Genomic DNA, 14,546 nt, shown 5'->3' on the forward strand with positions numbered 1-14,546 from the left:
AGGCCGCATATAGCTTTGGCCTGACCGACCTGAGTCGAACGGATGCTGGCCTGCACTGGCCGGCTGGCCCACATACTTGACCGAAGCAACCCAGTGGTCCCCGCTCGGCTGAGCAACTGACAGGGCACATTGCAGAGAAGGGAAGAGGGGAGGCGGGGGGCCTTGGTTGCCTACCCTCTCGGGGTCGGGCCGGCTCGGTCCAGCAGCTTCACCGTACAACCCAACTGGCCCGTCTAGGTTTGTGCTCGGCCTGTCCGGCCCGCGTAGAATGCAACCTGGTTAAAGTAACTCATTGGTTCTAGAGTTGGCCTCCGTACACGGTACGGGCCGGCTGTGTCCAGTACTATGTAGTATTGTGCAACACTTCACTGAAAACCCAAACGTGGCCCAGACCGCACCATTGGTGTGGTCAGATGGGTGCCATTTTGACCACATCAGTTGGTGTGGTCTAGACCACGTTTGGCCACGTTTGGTGTGGCCTAGACCACGTTTGGCCACGTTTGGTGTGGTCTAAACCACATTTGGCCACGTTTGGTGTGGTCTAGACCACACGAAACGCACCAAACGTGGTGTAGACCGCACCAACTGGTGTGGTCAAAATGGCATCCATTTGACCACACCAGTTGGTGCGGTCTACACCACGTTTGGTTTTTCAGTGTTTGAGCATCCGAAAACTCTGCACAACGCGCTGGCCTTTGCGTCCAGCTTTTTCGGGAGCTTTATCATGCTGTTGGACCTAATTCTAGACAAATGGACAAAATTAAAGCTTCCTAGGAACGTTTATTCAAGCCGGTCGAAACCACCTTTGTTACTTTTTACAGTGCGTACTTTTGTGCCCCAGGGGACTGTACTATATTTTTACCCGTTTCATTTTTCCTTTTCAAAAAAATTTCATTTAAGCTTGAGAGTTTCAAGCGGTACTGATTTTCAAAGAATACGGTCTAAACTGTAAGGTGGTAGCGTACATTATAGACTGGCGGCTGATTCTTTGCAAAGCTGGAACTTAAAGTAAAAGCACTTTAAAAAAAGATTTTCGTGGCCATTAAAATTGCTTTAATCAGCTGTGCAGTTTGATTCTAAAAATTAAATTTAGAACTGGGGTTAATTTAATTGAACTCGTTGGAGGGACAATTAGTTCTGAAAGCACGCTTACAATTGTTCAGTATCAGCACGGAGGTAGAGCAGGTGTTCTTTTTTACCCGAGGCCACAGTGTACTCCTCATACCCATCCTCCCCCTACAAAATTTTTGGGGAGTGATGGACCTGTAGTCGAAATCTAATGATTGCTGCCATTTGAACTGCCCTTTAGGCGTGGAATGCGTCTGCTGCTCTTGCCCATACCGAGCCAATATAATCATTACCGTTCAGGAGACATTGCCGAAAAAGTAACGTATTTTCGCCTCTTTACGCCCATTCGCAGCGACCGACGGATGCGGATGGCATGAGTTCCAATGCAGGGACGGCGGATGCATCGACGCATACTTACGGTGCGACGGTCGCAAGGATTGTGGTGACGGCTCCGAAGAGGAAGTTTGCAATTGTAAGTGGATTGACTATAGTAAAACAGAGTTTCCTGGTAGAAAGGATCCCGGAAGCGGAAGAAGGGAATAGCTTCACTTTTCTCCAAATTGAGTTCATCTTATCATTGTGCCTTACATCATCACACCAGATTATTTGACTCAATTCCTAGCAGTTTAGGAGAAAATCCACATTGGAAAAGGATATAATTAAACTTGACCCCTTTTTACGCTCCAAATTTAGCGGAAAATGGAAACGAGTCAACCGAAGCCCACATGTCTCCGTTTAAAATAATTTCAATTGGAGATAACTGAACTGGTATTTTTATGAATCCAGTGTAAAAAGAATCAAGTCAACATAAAGCCCCTTCATTTGAAAAACTAAAATGGAAAAAAGAGCTAAGTCACAACAAAATACATCAGAGTAACAAGCACTTTATGCTGACTATATTTCCAATTGAGTTGCCTCTAAACTCCACTCCGTTTAGGAAATACACGTTGAGATGTCTCTGTTTTCCATTTCAACGGAAAGTGATAAGTCACAGAAACCGTCTAAAAGAGTGATCTGACACTTTTCATGTTTTTCACAAATATAACTTTTGCTTTTTGAACTTGTTATCTTCTACAACAATCATTTGTTTTTAGTTTTCCCTGCTCTGCAAACTGAAGTGTGTACATAGTACACTCTTATTAGAGCATAGTTCCAAGTACACTCTTATTTACAGCATACTTGCTAGGCACACACTAAAATAGAGTGTACATTGCATGTACACGCTAAATAAGAGTGTACCTGGCAAGTACACTTAAACTGGCCCATGCTTTTAGATAGGACTTATCGAGTGTATTTTAGCGTGTACATGGAAGGTACACACTTATTTGGCGTGTACTTGCCAGGCACACTCTTTTTTAGCGTGTGCCTAGCAAGTATGCTGTAAATAAGAGTGTACTTGGAAGTATGCTCTAATAAGAGTGTACTATGTACACACTTCAGTTTGCAGAGTGCTTACAGTGTTTTGTTTCTCCTGAAAAATTGCTAAAATGGAGTTATCCCCTTCTTCCGCTTCCTGGATCAATTATACACTGTTGTTTGTCTACACCAAATTACTGATTACGTTTTATTCTGCATAGCTTTGCACGGAATTAAGCATACGTTTTGAAATGCAGGAATTTGTGCGTAGCCAAGAATGGAAATCTACACAACAAACTAAGTGCACTTACATACGCATGCTTGACGCATGGAGTTCTACGGTGTCAAGCATGCATTTGTAAGTGTGTACTCAGTAGACAGTTAGGCAGCACCTTGTGCGTTGTTGCGCATTAGGGTGCGTCGATAGCACGACTTTTCAGATGCAGCTTTTGGGTAGCACTCAAAAGTTTCGTTTTTTTGTGCTGATTCCATAAATGACCGCGGTTTTGCGAAAGGACAAAGCCTTCATGACCCTACCGGGCGTTTTATGTCAAAAAGCGGAGTTTTTGTATTTTTTCTTGTTTTTCGGTTCCGGATTTCATCCCAAACTGTCGGGGCGGCTGTTGCACGGTCGGATGGCCACCGCCCACACTAAATACAAGTTTTGCAGCTTGGCAGGACCACCGGACACCTCACGTGTGTGTCCCAAACCTCAATTTTCACCCTTTTTTTACTACAATTTTTCATTTTTTTTCTCTTTTTTCAGCTTTTATCGAGGATTGTACCGACCCAGTCGGTCTATACCATGACCACAGGTTGTATAAAACAGTGTAGGGGTACATAGAACGCAGGCAGCCCCCGGACCGGGGCTGTGTAGGGAGGGGGAGGAGGGAGGGAGGGGAGGCGGAGAAAACAAATGCCCAAAATCGGCCCAAATCAGCTGTTTTGCCCTGTTTAGCCTGTTGGTAAATACTGTATTGCGGTGCAGCTAGCTCGGTAAGTGTTTCTTCCCCTTCGGAGCGCCCCCAGCGGCAGTGGTGGGGACTGGCGCGGGGCACCGCGAGACTGTGCCGCCGCCGCTGGCGGACGAAGGACTATGTGGGTGGGTCCGAACGGAAAAAGTGGAAAAAATATTTGTGCGGACATAACTGAGCTTCTTTAATATGTAGTTATGTTGATTGGTGTATGTGATTTTAATTTGGAATAGACCGCCTGAATATGTTTACAGATGTTTAAGCCGATGAGGTGGTTTTCACATGTACATGAGACTATTCATACTTTGTCACACACGTAACAAGTCGCTCCCTTCTTAGGCTCACTGCTTGCCTCTGTTGGAACCAGACCATTTCTGGAGCGCATGTGCCTGTACAAGGTTTTCTTGTGTTCATATGTAGCTGGACACCGGAGGCCAGACAAGAAATCTTTTTAAAGAGAAATGATCAAAGTAGTCTAAGGCAGCCAGCGTTGTTACTCACAGTGAACATGCTTCCTTTGAGTACATCTTCACAGGTTGACAGACAGAACAGAAATGACCGATAATCACGCGCTTTTCCCTAACACTTGTTTTAGTTCGCTCCTTTTTCAAGCGGTGTTTTCCCTTCCCCGGGCCAGTTTGAAATTTCGCGTCTCGCGGTGCCCCGCGCCAGTCCCCACCACTGCCGCTGGGGGCGCTCCGATCGGCGGGGCCGCGGCATCTTCCTGCGCGTATCCACTCGTAGCGGACGCGCTCGTGGTGAGTCCTGGGTAGGCAAGGGGAAGAACCACTTGCCAAGCTAGCTGCACCGCAATACAGTATTTACCAACAGGCAAAACAGCTGATTTGGGCCGATTTTGGGCATTTGTTTTCTCCGCCTCCCCTCCCTCCCTCCTCCCCCTCCCTACACAGCCCCGGTCCGGGGGCTGCCTTGCGTTCTATGTACCCCTACACTGTTTTATACAACCTGTGGTCATGGTATAGACCGACTGGGTCGGTACAATCCTCGATAAAAGCTGAAAAAATAGAAAAAAATGAAAAATTGTAGTAAAAAAAAGGGTGAAAATTGAGGTTTGGGACACACACGTGAGGTGTCCGGTGTTCCTGCCAAGCTGCAAAACTTGTATTTAGTGTAGGCGGTGGCCATCCGACCGTGCAACAGCCGGCCCAACAGTTTGGGATGAAATCCGGAACCAAAAAACAAGAAAAAATTCCAATGCTTACGCATTGCACGGTGTTCCGGTTGTGGAAATCATTTTGAAATCTGTCATTTAAACGTTAGTTACGTTAATTTTACCGTTATTTACGTAACTTTGAATTCTACCGGTATTTTTACATCCTCAAAAGTGATTCAGTTAACACAATGACCATCTCAGTCAATCTCACGATCTCGCGATTTACAGTGCTCATGTTCGTCAAACGAAAGTCATCCGCGTTCCGAAAACACCCCTCCCGAGTTTAAAAAGTTTGTCAAACCAACCGTCGTGCTGCTTACAGAATTGAGGAAAACATGAGAATAGAACCGCAGCCTTTAAAAGCAAGCCAAACAATCCAACCTCAGCAACAATGGAGGGGCAGTTTCAATGCGCGACTACTCGTTTTTTCAGCGTCACGATTTTCGACAGGGCGCAGACGCTGAGAAAATTGATGCCAACCCCCGAAAATTAATTCATCGCGTCTTTTCTGTTACGAACTAATGACTAATGACAGACTTCAAAGATGTTTTAATGTCGGGTCACCGTGCAATGAGTGAGCATTGGCATTTTCGAATTTTACGGCGTTTTCATTTCTTTTTATCAGCGACTTAAAATTTCGACAGTTGGTACGATGGCACCGTGTCGTTGTCATGGAGATTTTTTCTTCATGTTTTACCCATTTTCTCAGAAGACAGACGATTTCTTGTCACTTTGATGAGGCAGGAGGTTTAGTTTTGAGGAGTGGCACATTTTTCCTTCGAAACGTTTCTGGAAAATGTAAACGGATAAGGGTGCTTGATTGTTGCAAATTTATGTTTTAGTCGTTTACGGAAAATTTCCACGATAAATTTTTTAGATTTTCTGGACTTTTTATTGTATTATGAATAGGATTAATATGGCGGGAGCGAAATGTCCATTCTGGGGGGTCCGTAGAAGAAGAATTCTGAGCCGTCCCGAGCAATAGGGGTCCTCCTTCGTCGGAACCCCTAAAAATACAAAAACTCCGCTTTTGGACATAACGCCCGGTAGGGTCATGAAGGCTTTGTCCTATCGCAAAACCGCGGTCATTTATGGAATCAGCACAAAAAAACGAAACTTTTGAGTGCTACCTAAAAGCTGCATCTGAAAAGTCGTGCATATCGACGCACCCTATTGCGCATGAATCCATGTACTTCACGCGTAGTATGCTCAATTTCGTTCAAGGCTACACTCTCATTCGAGGAACGTGACATCACGTTGGAACATTTTGTCACGTTCGTTTGAGCATTGTGTCACAGCATTGGTTCGTTTGGGTATAAATTGCCAAAAATTCAGCTTGTTCACATCCAAACGAACCTGACGTATTGCTCAAACGAACGTGTCATTTTGTCACGTTCGTTTGAACGTGATGTCATGTTCCTAAAACATGAGTGTACGCACGAAAAAAAAAGTAGTAATATAGTACGTAGAAAGATAGAAAATCAATTATGGGTCTGTTTTTTTTTAATCCATATTTAGGCCATTAATTTTGAATGAGTAGCCAAAGTAGCTTCAAGGCGTTAATATATGGTCCCTTGATAACGTTTTGCAGCGTAGCGGCCCCGTCTATCGTCTTCATTTCCTGAGCTACGGATGTTTTTAACCAGGCTGTTTTAGCCCATAATTGATTTTTGGAACCAACTGTGGGTCAGTATTTTTTGAGGCCCGTGCACCAAGCCTTGTACAAATTTGGCCAAACTTAGGTTGCCTTATATTCCTTCATCTATTATACACCAGAATCAGGAAGGGCGTCCCCCTTCATTCCATAATTCCATTATAAGAAAACATTTGAAAAACATCTCTCTTTTTGCCTTTTTTCTTGGGCTCGGATAGGTGCAATTTACCTTTTAATTTTGAAGGTCTTTCTTTGCTACCCGCTAAGTGCCGTTGTGGTCGTCGCTCACATTCTCAGACTCGTATTGACTTTTTATCTTTTGCCATAAAGGTTTTTGTGCAAACGTAATATGTACTATTTTCTCTTTGGCTATGCACTATTTTGTTCATTGTATAATGTTTATAGTCCATTAAACCGGACTTAACGTCATTTGCAATGTACTTTTCAATTTCTACATGATCTATTGACAATTATATCCTTAAAACGATCAAAATTGAGCATAGTTAAGGAGAAAATAGTACATTTTTTGTTTGCTCAATAACAGAAAAAGTAGCGATTTACATCGGCAACTTTGGCCCGTCCCGTACAGTAAGATACGTACGAATTTAGCCTATGTTTGACCCTGACGGGAATTAAACCTGAGTCTGGGGTTAAAATAAATGTCGTTTTCGTCATCAGCACCCTCAAAAACGTCAGAAACAATGCAAAAACTCGAATAAAAAGAATGTTCAAAAAATACCCCGCTGGGATTTGGACCCGGGTCCAAACTTCTCCGATTCTCTCGAAACTGGCACCATTGGTTTTTTCTCGTCGCCCCGATTCCAAAAATACCCCTACATGCCCTGCTAGCTGTAACCGTTGCCGAGATCCTCCTCGACCGCATGTAGACCATGATGCACCTGCAGCAGCGTCCCCGGGGCTCGGATCGGATTTGCTGCCACCGGGCGGTTCTTAGGGTCACACAAGGAGGCTGCATACCAAATTTGGTCAAGATCGGACGACGGGAAGTCCTCGGACGGACGAACGGACGGACGAACGGACGGACGCACAGCAGGGATCATACTATATGCCCGTCCCTCCGTCATTTTTTTACAAAAAAATGAACGGGACGGGCCAAAAACCGCTATAAGCAAGAGAGAAAAAAGTACATATAGGTCTGAGCGTGCAGACATCCGCGCTTGTTCAGGTTCAGATGACAACGAAAAGTTGAGGGAAGACCCATAACGAAATTGAAACCGATTCGCTCATTCGTAGGCTTGTAGCGGCCTGTCAAAAAATGGCCCATAACTTATCCGTGACCTCAAATTGATTTTCTACCTGCCACCGTTGGCCAACTCTAATTAGCGTGAACCTGTCACACACTCAAGTTTCTAGAGTTGATCTAAGAAGATTGGTACTCGAGGTGTTCACATACCTCACAAAATAGAATTCTTGAACCACACTGCCAATTTAAGTGTTCTAAAAGGTTCACGTTGCCAATGGATCACGACCGTCCATGCCAGACAGTTGGTCTATAGACCAACACTGTCAAAAGTAAATTCGAATCGACTAAACCTTCGTCGATTTGACTAAAATATTTCGTAATTTCAGGGGGTGCCTAAAGTCGAATCGATGTGGTCAGTTTCGTCTGCGCTTTCACTGCAGATTCCACGAAATTATGGTCATTTTGACGAAATTTTCGTCAATTTTTTACAAAGAAATTTCACCCTGTTACGTCACAGGCCTGCAACGTCATCTCCTCCGGCGGTTTGATGACGTTCCCTTAGTTTTAGTCGATTCGATGAAGCAGTCGCTGTATTGACATTACGAAGGCCAGGGTAGCACCTGATTGGCTGTACTGAAACACGTGACGGCTCTTTTGATGGTAAACATGCAGAGATTAGTTTTTCATAACAACAGCCTCTGGCAACGAAACGCGCGACGCCGTTTCGCTGCTTTGCTTCGAAGCATAAAATATACGCCATAATGGATCAAACTATGATATTGGGATGGTGACGTAAAGTTTTAAGATCGTGCACTTTCTTTTCCCAACGGATATTTCAACGCTGGGTTTAGACTACCTGCCTAGGATTCGCTGCCTATGTTGTTACTGGCATACAACATCAAGTGGGTTATATTTCAATAGGGTATTTCCGAGCAGCCCTGGCCCGGAAGAAGAAGAACAAAACGGAAGTTAGAAACGACAGTTTCTATGAGAAATATACGCTGAAGATGAGCATCCGCGGCGTATATTTCTCACAAAAACTGCCATTTTTAACTTCCGCTTCAGTTTTCTTCTTCCGGGCCAGGGCTGCTCCGAAATACCCTATTAACAGGTCACAATTTCTGCTCTAAACTTTCCACTCCTTGTGTGAAAGAAAGTCGGCTAACACAGTTCACTTGGTCCAGAAATGGAGGGATTTCGTGGGATTTCGAGCAACATAACCTCCTTCTTCAAAGGTACTGTTTGAGTATATTTTATTGTTGTGGCTGACTATCCCTCATGCGCGTGGTGAAAGACATCAAGAAGAAATGTGTGAACTGTCAATTGGCAGTGCCCGTCCACTTCTAAATGCTACAGTTTATCTTCTTTATCATGGGGAAATGTGACGTAGGCTGAGCCGGCGTCACAGTGTAACCAGAATCCATTCTTATCTCAGCGATCCTTCATCTTTTCGATACAGTAGCTGTTGATTGAAAATTTCCGTTTAAATCTACATTATACTAGGAAAACCGTAAGTCCATATTGATTGATTTGCGGTTTATTGGAAAAGGTCTATGATGTCACAGGCAGGCCACACGTCACAGTATGAGAAATTGGCCTGGGTTACTAAATCTTCGTCAAATCGACTAAACTTTGGTATTAGTTTACTTTTGGGACAGTGAAGCTGTGGTCCATATTTGATGGATAGCGTAGGGCAGAGTGAATGACCTGGAAGCGTGGACCACAGTTTGGTAAACGTTTCTTACGCTGAATTTGGGAAATAATCTTTGGGTTCACAGTTTGAAGCTTGCGCAGGTGTTCCTTTCTTACCAACTAACTCCTTACTCCTTAGTAATTGCGAAGAAGTTCCTTTGCAAGCTTCCAATGCATCTAAATCCTTTGCAATGCCCAGCGGGTGGCGATAGAGCTGCGCCTGCTGACCGTCTCTCTGTGCTCAGCTCCACCTACGGTGACCCTGCCCGTCATGGGCACGACCACGGCCCGCGTGCAGTGCTCGGAGGAACACGGCAGCATTATGCTGCACCTTTGCAGCGGCGAGCGCTGCAGCATTGTTTGGCTGCGGGGTGAGAGCGGTGACGGGGCGCTGTGGTACGTCACGCGCGAACAATGTCACGGATTTATTACCGGTCTTCATGGCTGGGGCTGCAGCGACAGCAAGGTAAGTGCCATTCACTGAAAAATAGTTTTCGTAATTTTACAACAAATTAATTAGTAAGTACTTTGAAAACTTAACGAATGCTTCGTAAAATGATAACGACAATACAATCGTGAATTAAAATTTCCGAACCTTCCGTAATGTTTAGCAGATGATACCTTCACACTTGAAACACACTTAAAACTACTATACACATGAAGGTGTCAGCGTGCTTTTACATTCGAGTCCAGAAACCAAGCGCGTATCCTAACAATATAATAGGGGCGGGCTGGTGTGTCTGGCTGGCGGTGACGCGCAGCCTGCGCGGAATTCGACAATGGCACCCCCTCCTCGGTGCATTCCATGACAGAATAACAGGCCTTGAGACAAAGGTTGTCAGAATCGGCCCAAATTTTTTTGGTGATTCTTCCTTACTAGTAGACACTAAAAACTAACTTTTAGATTTTTTGAAATTTTTTTGTAGTTTTGGTCAACCATTTTAACCAAATTTTTACGACAAAAAATAAACAAGGTAGGTGTACGCCAGACTGTGTCTTGTCGTAACAGGCTTCGCGATGCTGCGCCAGTTTCGGCAATCCACGCCTGGCGTATACACCTACCTTGGCCTGCGGCGCTAACCTGCCTTCGGCAGACTGCCTTCCTTGGCAGACCGTGGAAATGGGCGTAATCCCCTCAAAAAGAGCATGTGCTCATCAAAATCTACACTCATGGGGCTAAACTTTCGGTCGGAGGTCTGAATGGGTTCTATTTTCGTCATCAGCAGCCTCAAAAACATTTCGAACGACATTGAACTTGACAAAAAGTTGAAAGTTCCAAAAAAGTTGTCTTTTTCCTGCCATTTTTAAAGTGTTTTTTGGCTAATATGACCGAATGGATTGAGATAGAAAGCTGAATTTTGGTGTGTGGCGAGCCAAGGATATGCCCAATGACCCTGCAAAATCTCAGCAGAATCGGCCGAGCCGTTTAGGAGGAGTAGTGCGGACACACAGACACACACACACACACAGACAGACAGACAGACATGAAAAACTTTTCAACCCCACTGGAGTAACAGGCTTCGCTATCGCTCAGCCAAAAAATGCAGATATCAAAAAAGACGTCATCATGGATTTAGGCTGAAATTTTTTTTGTAGCTTCCCCTTTAGTGTACTATGCGTGACAAAAGTAAGCGACCCCTCCGGCCGGGCCTGGCGATACCCCGCGCCCAGGCCGCTGCCGAGACAGGCGGACTCCTCGGCAGATGGACCGACGCAGGGCTGCGCTGTTGTCAAACTATCACTGCAGGTGCCGTGAGGGGGAGGGGGGCAGCATGTGCCAAAGTTCAGAGGCAGAGGACCCGGCCTGTGGCCTGGGAAGTCCGATGCGCAGGCAACTGGACTTGATCGGGAATCTCGGTTCAAATAGTCGCAGAACAAAATTTCAAGATATCACTGGACTCGCAGCTTCGCAAGGAACCCATTTCCACTCAATTCGAAATCCAAAAATTAGTTGTTTGAAAATTTTTATTTTGAGTCAAGGGGCAATAAATCAGCTTGTCAGCACCCTCACGCCGGTGCAGCCAGGCAGTGAATGAGACCTGCGACACAATAGCCTGCAGGCAACCCGGCTAATTCTAGAATGCAAATTTTCTAGGGCGTTATTTTGACATGTTGGGAATGTTGGCCACTGTATTGAGGACTCAAGTTCCGACTTATACATGTAAAAATTAATTTTCTAAGATCATTTTGATGAAGTAAGAAAAAGTTTACTAGATACCTTACAATGAAATAATCAGCTCAGATTGAGACGCATTTTGGTAGTGGTGTCAAAAATAGTCATATTTGCATGAAATTGACTTGTAAAAATAGCACCCGGCCAGCAGCAGGAGCAGAACCGCTCGGCCGCTCTGTGGCATCCAGACCGGCGGCTGGCCCAGGGTGTCATTCACTCGTCGGGGGGTAATAAAGCTATTGTGCACCTGCAGTGATAGTTTGACAACAGCGCAGCCCTGCGTCGGTCCATCTGCCGAGGAGTCCGCCTGTCTCGGCAGCGGCCTGGGCGCGGGGTATCGCCAGGCCCGGCCGGAGGGGTCGCTTACTTTTGTCACGCATAGTACTAAGAGCCTGCAGTCCCCCATTGAGGGCCCCATGTACAGGAATGGAGAAAAAAAATCAGGAATGTTGAAATTTGGGGCGTATTTTCACTGTTTTGGGCTAAATTGACACTCTGAGGGTTCCGTCTCTTGTTTGACCCTAACGCTTGGGTCCCACAATTGAAGAAGCAATCGATTACTTTCAAAACTCTCATTAGGCAACATCTCAGGCCTCTCCTCTCTTGTTTCAGAATTTTTGAAGCTGGCCATGAAATAAACTAATGGAGTATTTACCTCAATCCCTTTGTCTCTGTTATACGCAACCAAAAGGATTACTTGCTCTGTGTACGCTACAGAGAAGATTTTGTCTTCACAAAGAAGATTTTGACTTGGAAAATTCTGAAACAAGAGAGGACAGGCCTGAGATGTTGCCTAATGAGAGTTTTGAAAGTAATCGATTGCTTCTTCAATTGTGGGACCCAAGCATTAAGGTCAAACAAGAGACGGAACCCTCAGAGTGTCAATTTAGCCCAAAACAGTGAAAATACGCCCCAAATTTCAACATTCCTGATTTTTTTTCTCCATTCCTGTACATGGGGCCCTCAATGGGGGATTGCAGGCTCTTAGTACACTAATAGGGGAAGCTACAAAAAAATTTTCAGCCAAATCCATGATGACGTCTTTTTTGATATCTGCATTTTTTTATTTTTTGTCGTAAAAATTTGGTTAAAATGGTTGACCAAAACTACAAAAAAATTTCAAAAAATCTAAAAATTAGTTTTTAGTGTCTACTAGTAAGGAAGAATCACCAAAAAAAATTTGGGCCGATTCTGACAACCTTTGTCTCAAGGCCTGTTATTCTGTCATGGGACCAGCGGGTGGAAACTCCCTAGGCGGCGGGGCTGGGACCGGGTCGGGATCGGTCCGCTCGGGGCGCCACGGCCAGCAGACGAACTTGTCGCCCCGCATCGGTACCTTATTTTAAAGGAATGTACCCTAAATCGAAACATTTGGAGTCATATTCGGGTATCAAAATCAAGGTTATTGTCTAAAGAATGCATCTGAAGCATAGCTTTCTCTTTATAATCGAAATAGAAATAAGGGAGGTGATGAAAATGCGATGGCTCGGTCGCGGGAAACGCTACCACCAGATTTTGTAACACTTAGTTTTCAATGTTAGAGCCCTCGGAGGCCATACATGTAAGCGAGCCGATTTTTCCTTACAAAATTTCGCTCGGCGTAGGATACATTTCCTTTTGATTGGACTCACCTTGCAAGAAATATCCCACATAATAGTTGATGCGACGGAATGGCGTCTGCTTGTACTTCTCACTTCAACTCGATAAATAGAATACAAACCACTCGAATCAAAGCTGCATATCTGGCCTAATGCACGGCAAATTTAATGTAGATTCATTTTGCACACGCGGCTTTGGGAAATAAGGTCGGATTTCTTTACATTAAGTGGATTAAAAACACCAGACGCAAAGAGGCTGAAATGACCACTTTTTCGGTCTCTACTAATGTGAGAAATCCGACCCGATTAGACACACGCGAGTTCTTGAGAACAAATCTTCAAACATGCCGTCGTGCATTTTGTTTAAAGGTTTTTGCACGAAACTAACCTCAAATTATACAATATGAATTCTAAAATACTGCAGCGTCAAACACCGTTGAAAGCGTCATCGGCCCGTGTCGTCTGGATCGGAGGACGGGACAGACTATGGCAAATTCACCGCTCAGCACAGGTTTGTTTGCTTTTCACAGTTCCACGATTGGGCATTGCATTTGGTTGATTTTGAGAGCATGGATTCTCCTCAGGAGGTTAGTGTGGAAGTCAATGAAAGCAACACACGCTACCCGAGCAGCCAACATGTCGGCAGGTGCAACTGTCACAAAATTGAAACAAAACTGTGCCGAGCGGTGAATTTGCCATAGTCTGTCCCGTCCTCCGGTCCACGACACGGGCCGATGACGCTTTCAACGGTGTTTGACGCTGCAGTATTTTAGAATTCATATTGTATAATTTGAGGTTAGTTTCGTGCAAAAACCTTTAAACAAATGCACGACGGCATGTTTGTTTGAAGATTTGTTCTCAAGAACTCGCGTGTGTCTAAACGGGTCGGATTTCTCACATTCGTAGAGACCGTAAAAGTGGTCATCAGCCTCTTTGCGTCTGGTGTTTTTAATCCACTTAATGTAAAGAAATCCGACCTTATTTCCCAAAGCCGCGTGTGCAAAATGAATCTACATTAAATTTGCCGTGCATTAGGCCAGATATGCAGCTTTGATTCGAGTGGTTTGTATTCTATTTATCGAGTTGAAGTGAGAAGTACAAGCAGACGCCATTCCGTCGCATCAACTATTATGTGGGATATTTCTTGCAAGGTGAGTCCAATCAAAAGGAAATGTATCCTACGCCGAGCGAAATTTTGTAAGGAAAAATCGGCTCGCTTACATGTATGGCCTCCGAGGGCTCTAACATTGAAAACTAAGTGTTACAAAATCTGGTGGTAGCGTTTCCCGCGACCGAGCCATCGCATTTTCATCACCTCCCTTATTTCTATTTCGATTATAAAGAGAAAGCTATGCTTCAGATGCATTCTTTAGACAATAACCTTGATTTTGATACCCGAATATGACTCCAAATGTTTCGATTTAGGGTACATTCCTTTAAAATAAGGTACCGATGCGGGGCGACAAGTTCGTCTGCTGGCCGTGGCGCCCCGAGCGGACCGATCCCGACCCGGTCCCAGCCCCGCCTAGGGAGTTTCCACCCGCTGGGCGGACGCCGCGATGCCGGCGAGCATTTCGCTCACACGGAATCCGCGAACGGTAGTTTCAAACAATTTCGATGGCGAGGCTATAAAAAATTTAGAAAATACAACTC

At 44.8% G+C, this 14,546-nt stretch overlaps 1 protein-coding gene across 8 annotated transcripts in view; it reads left to right on the plus strand.

Moving 5' to 3' along the window:
* The window catches only part of LOC117652273 (modular serine protease-like), a 65,420-nt gene that overhangs the window by 23,861 nt on the left and 27,013 nt on the right, over positions 1-14,546 (plus strand). For all 8 annotated transcript variants that reach the window (XM_034397052.1, XM_034397053.1, XM_034397055.1 and 5 more), the window contains 2 exons: positions 1,421-1,540; positions 9,368-9,588. In XM_034397052.1, the coding sequence (XP_034252943.1) occupies positions 1,421-1,540; positions 9,368-9,588 (341 nt within the window). The remainder of the gene's footprint in view (positions 1-1,420; positions 1,541-9,367; positions 9,589-14,546) is intronic.

This window comes from Thrips palmi, unplaced genomic scaffold (assembly GCF_012932325.1).
Source record: "Thrips palmi isolate BJ-2018 unplaced genomic scaffold, TpBJ-2018v1 HiC_scaffold_7, whole genome shotgun sequence".
Classification (NCBI taxonomy): domain Eukaryota; kingdom Metazoa; phylum Arthropoda; class Insecta; order Thysanoptera; family Thripidae; genus Thrips; species Thrips palmi.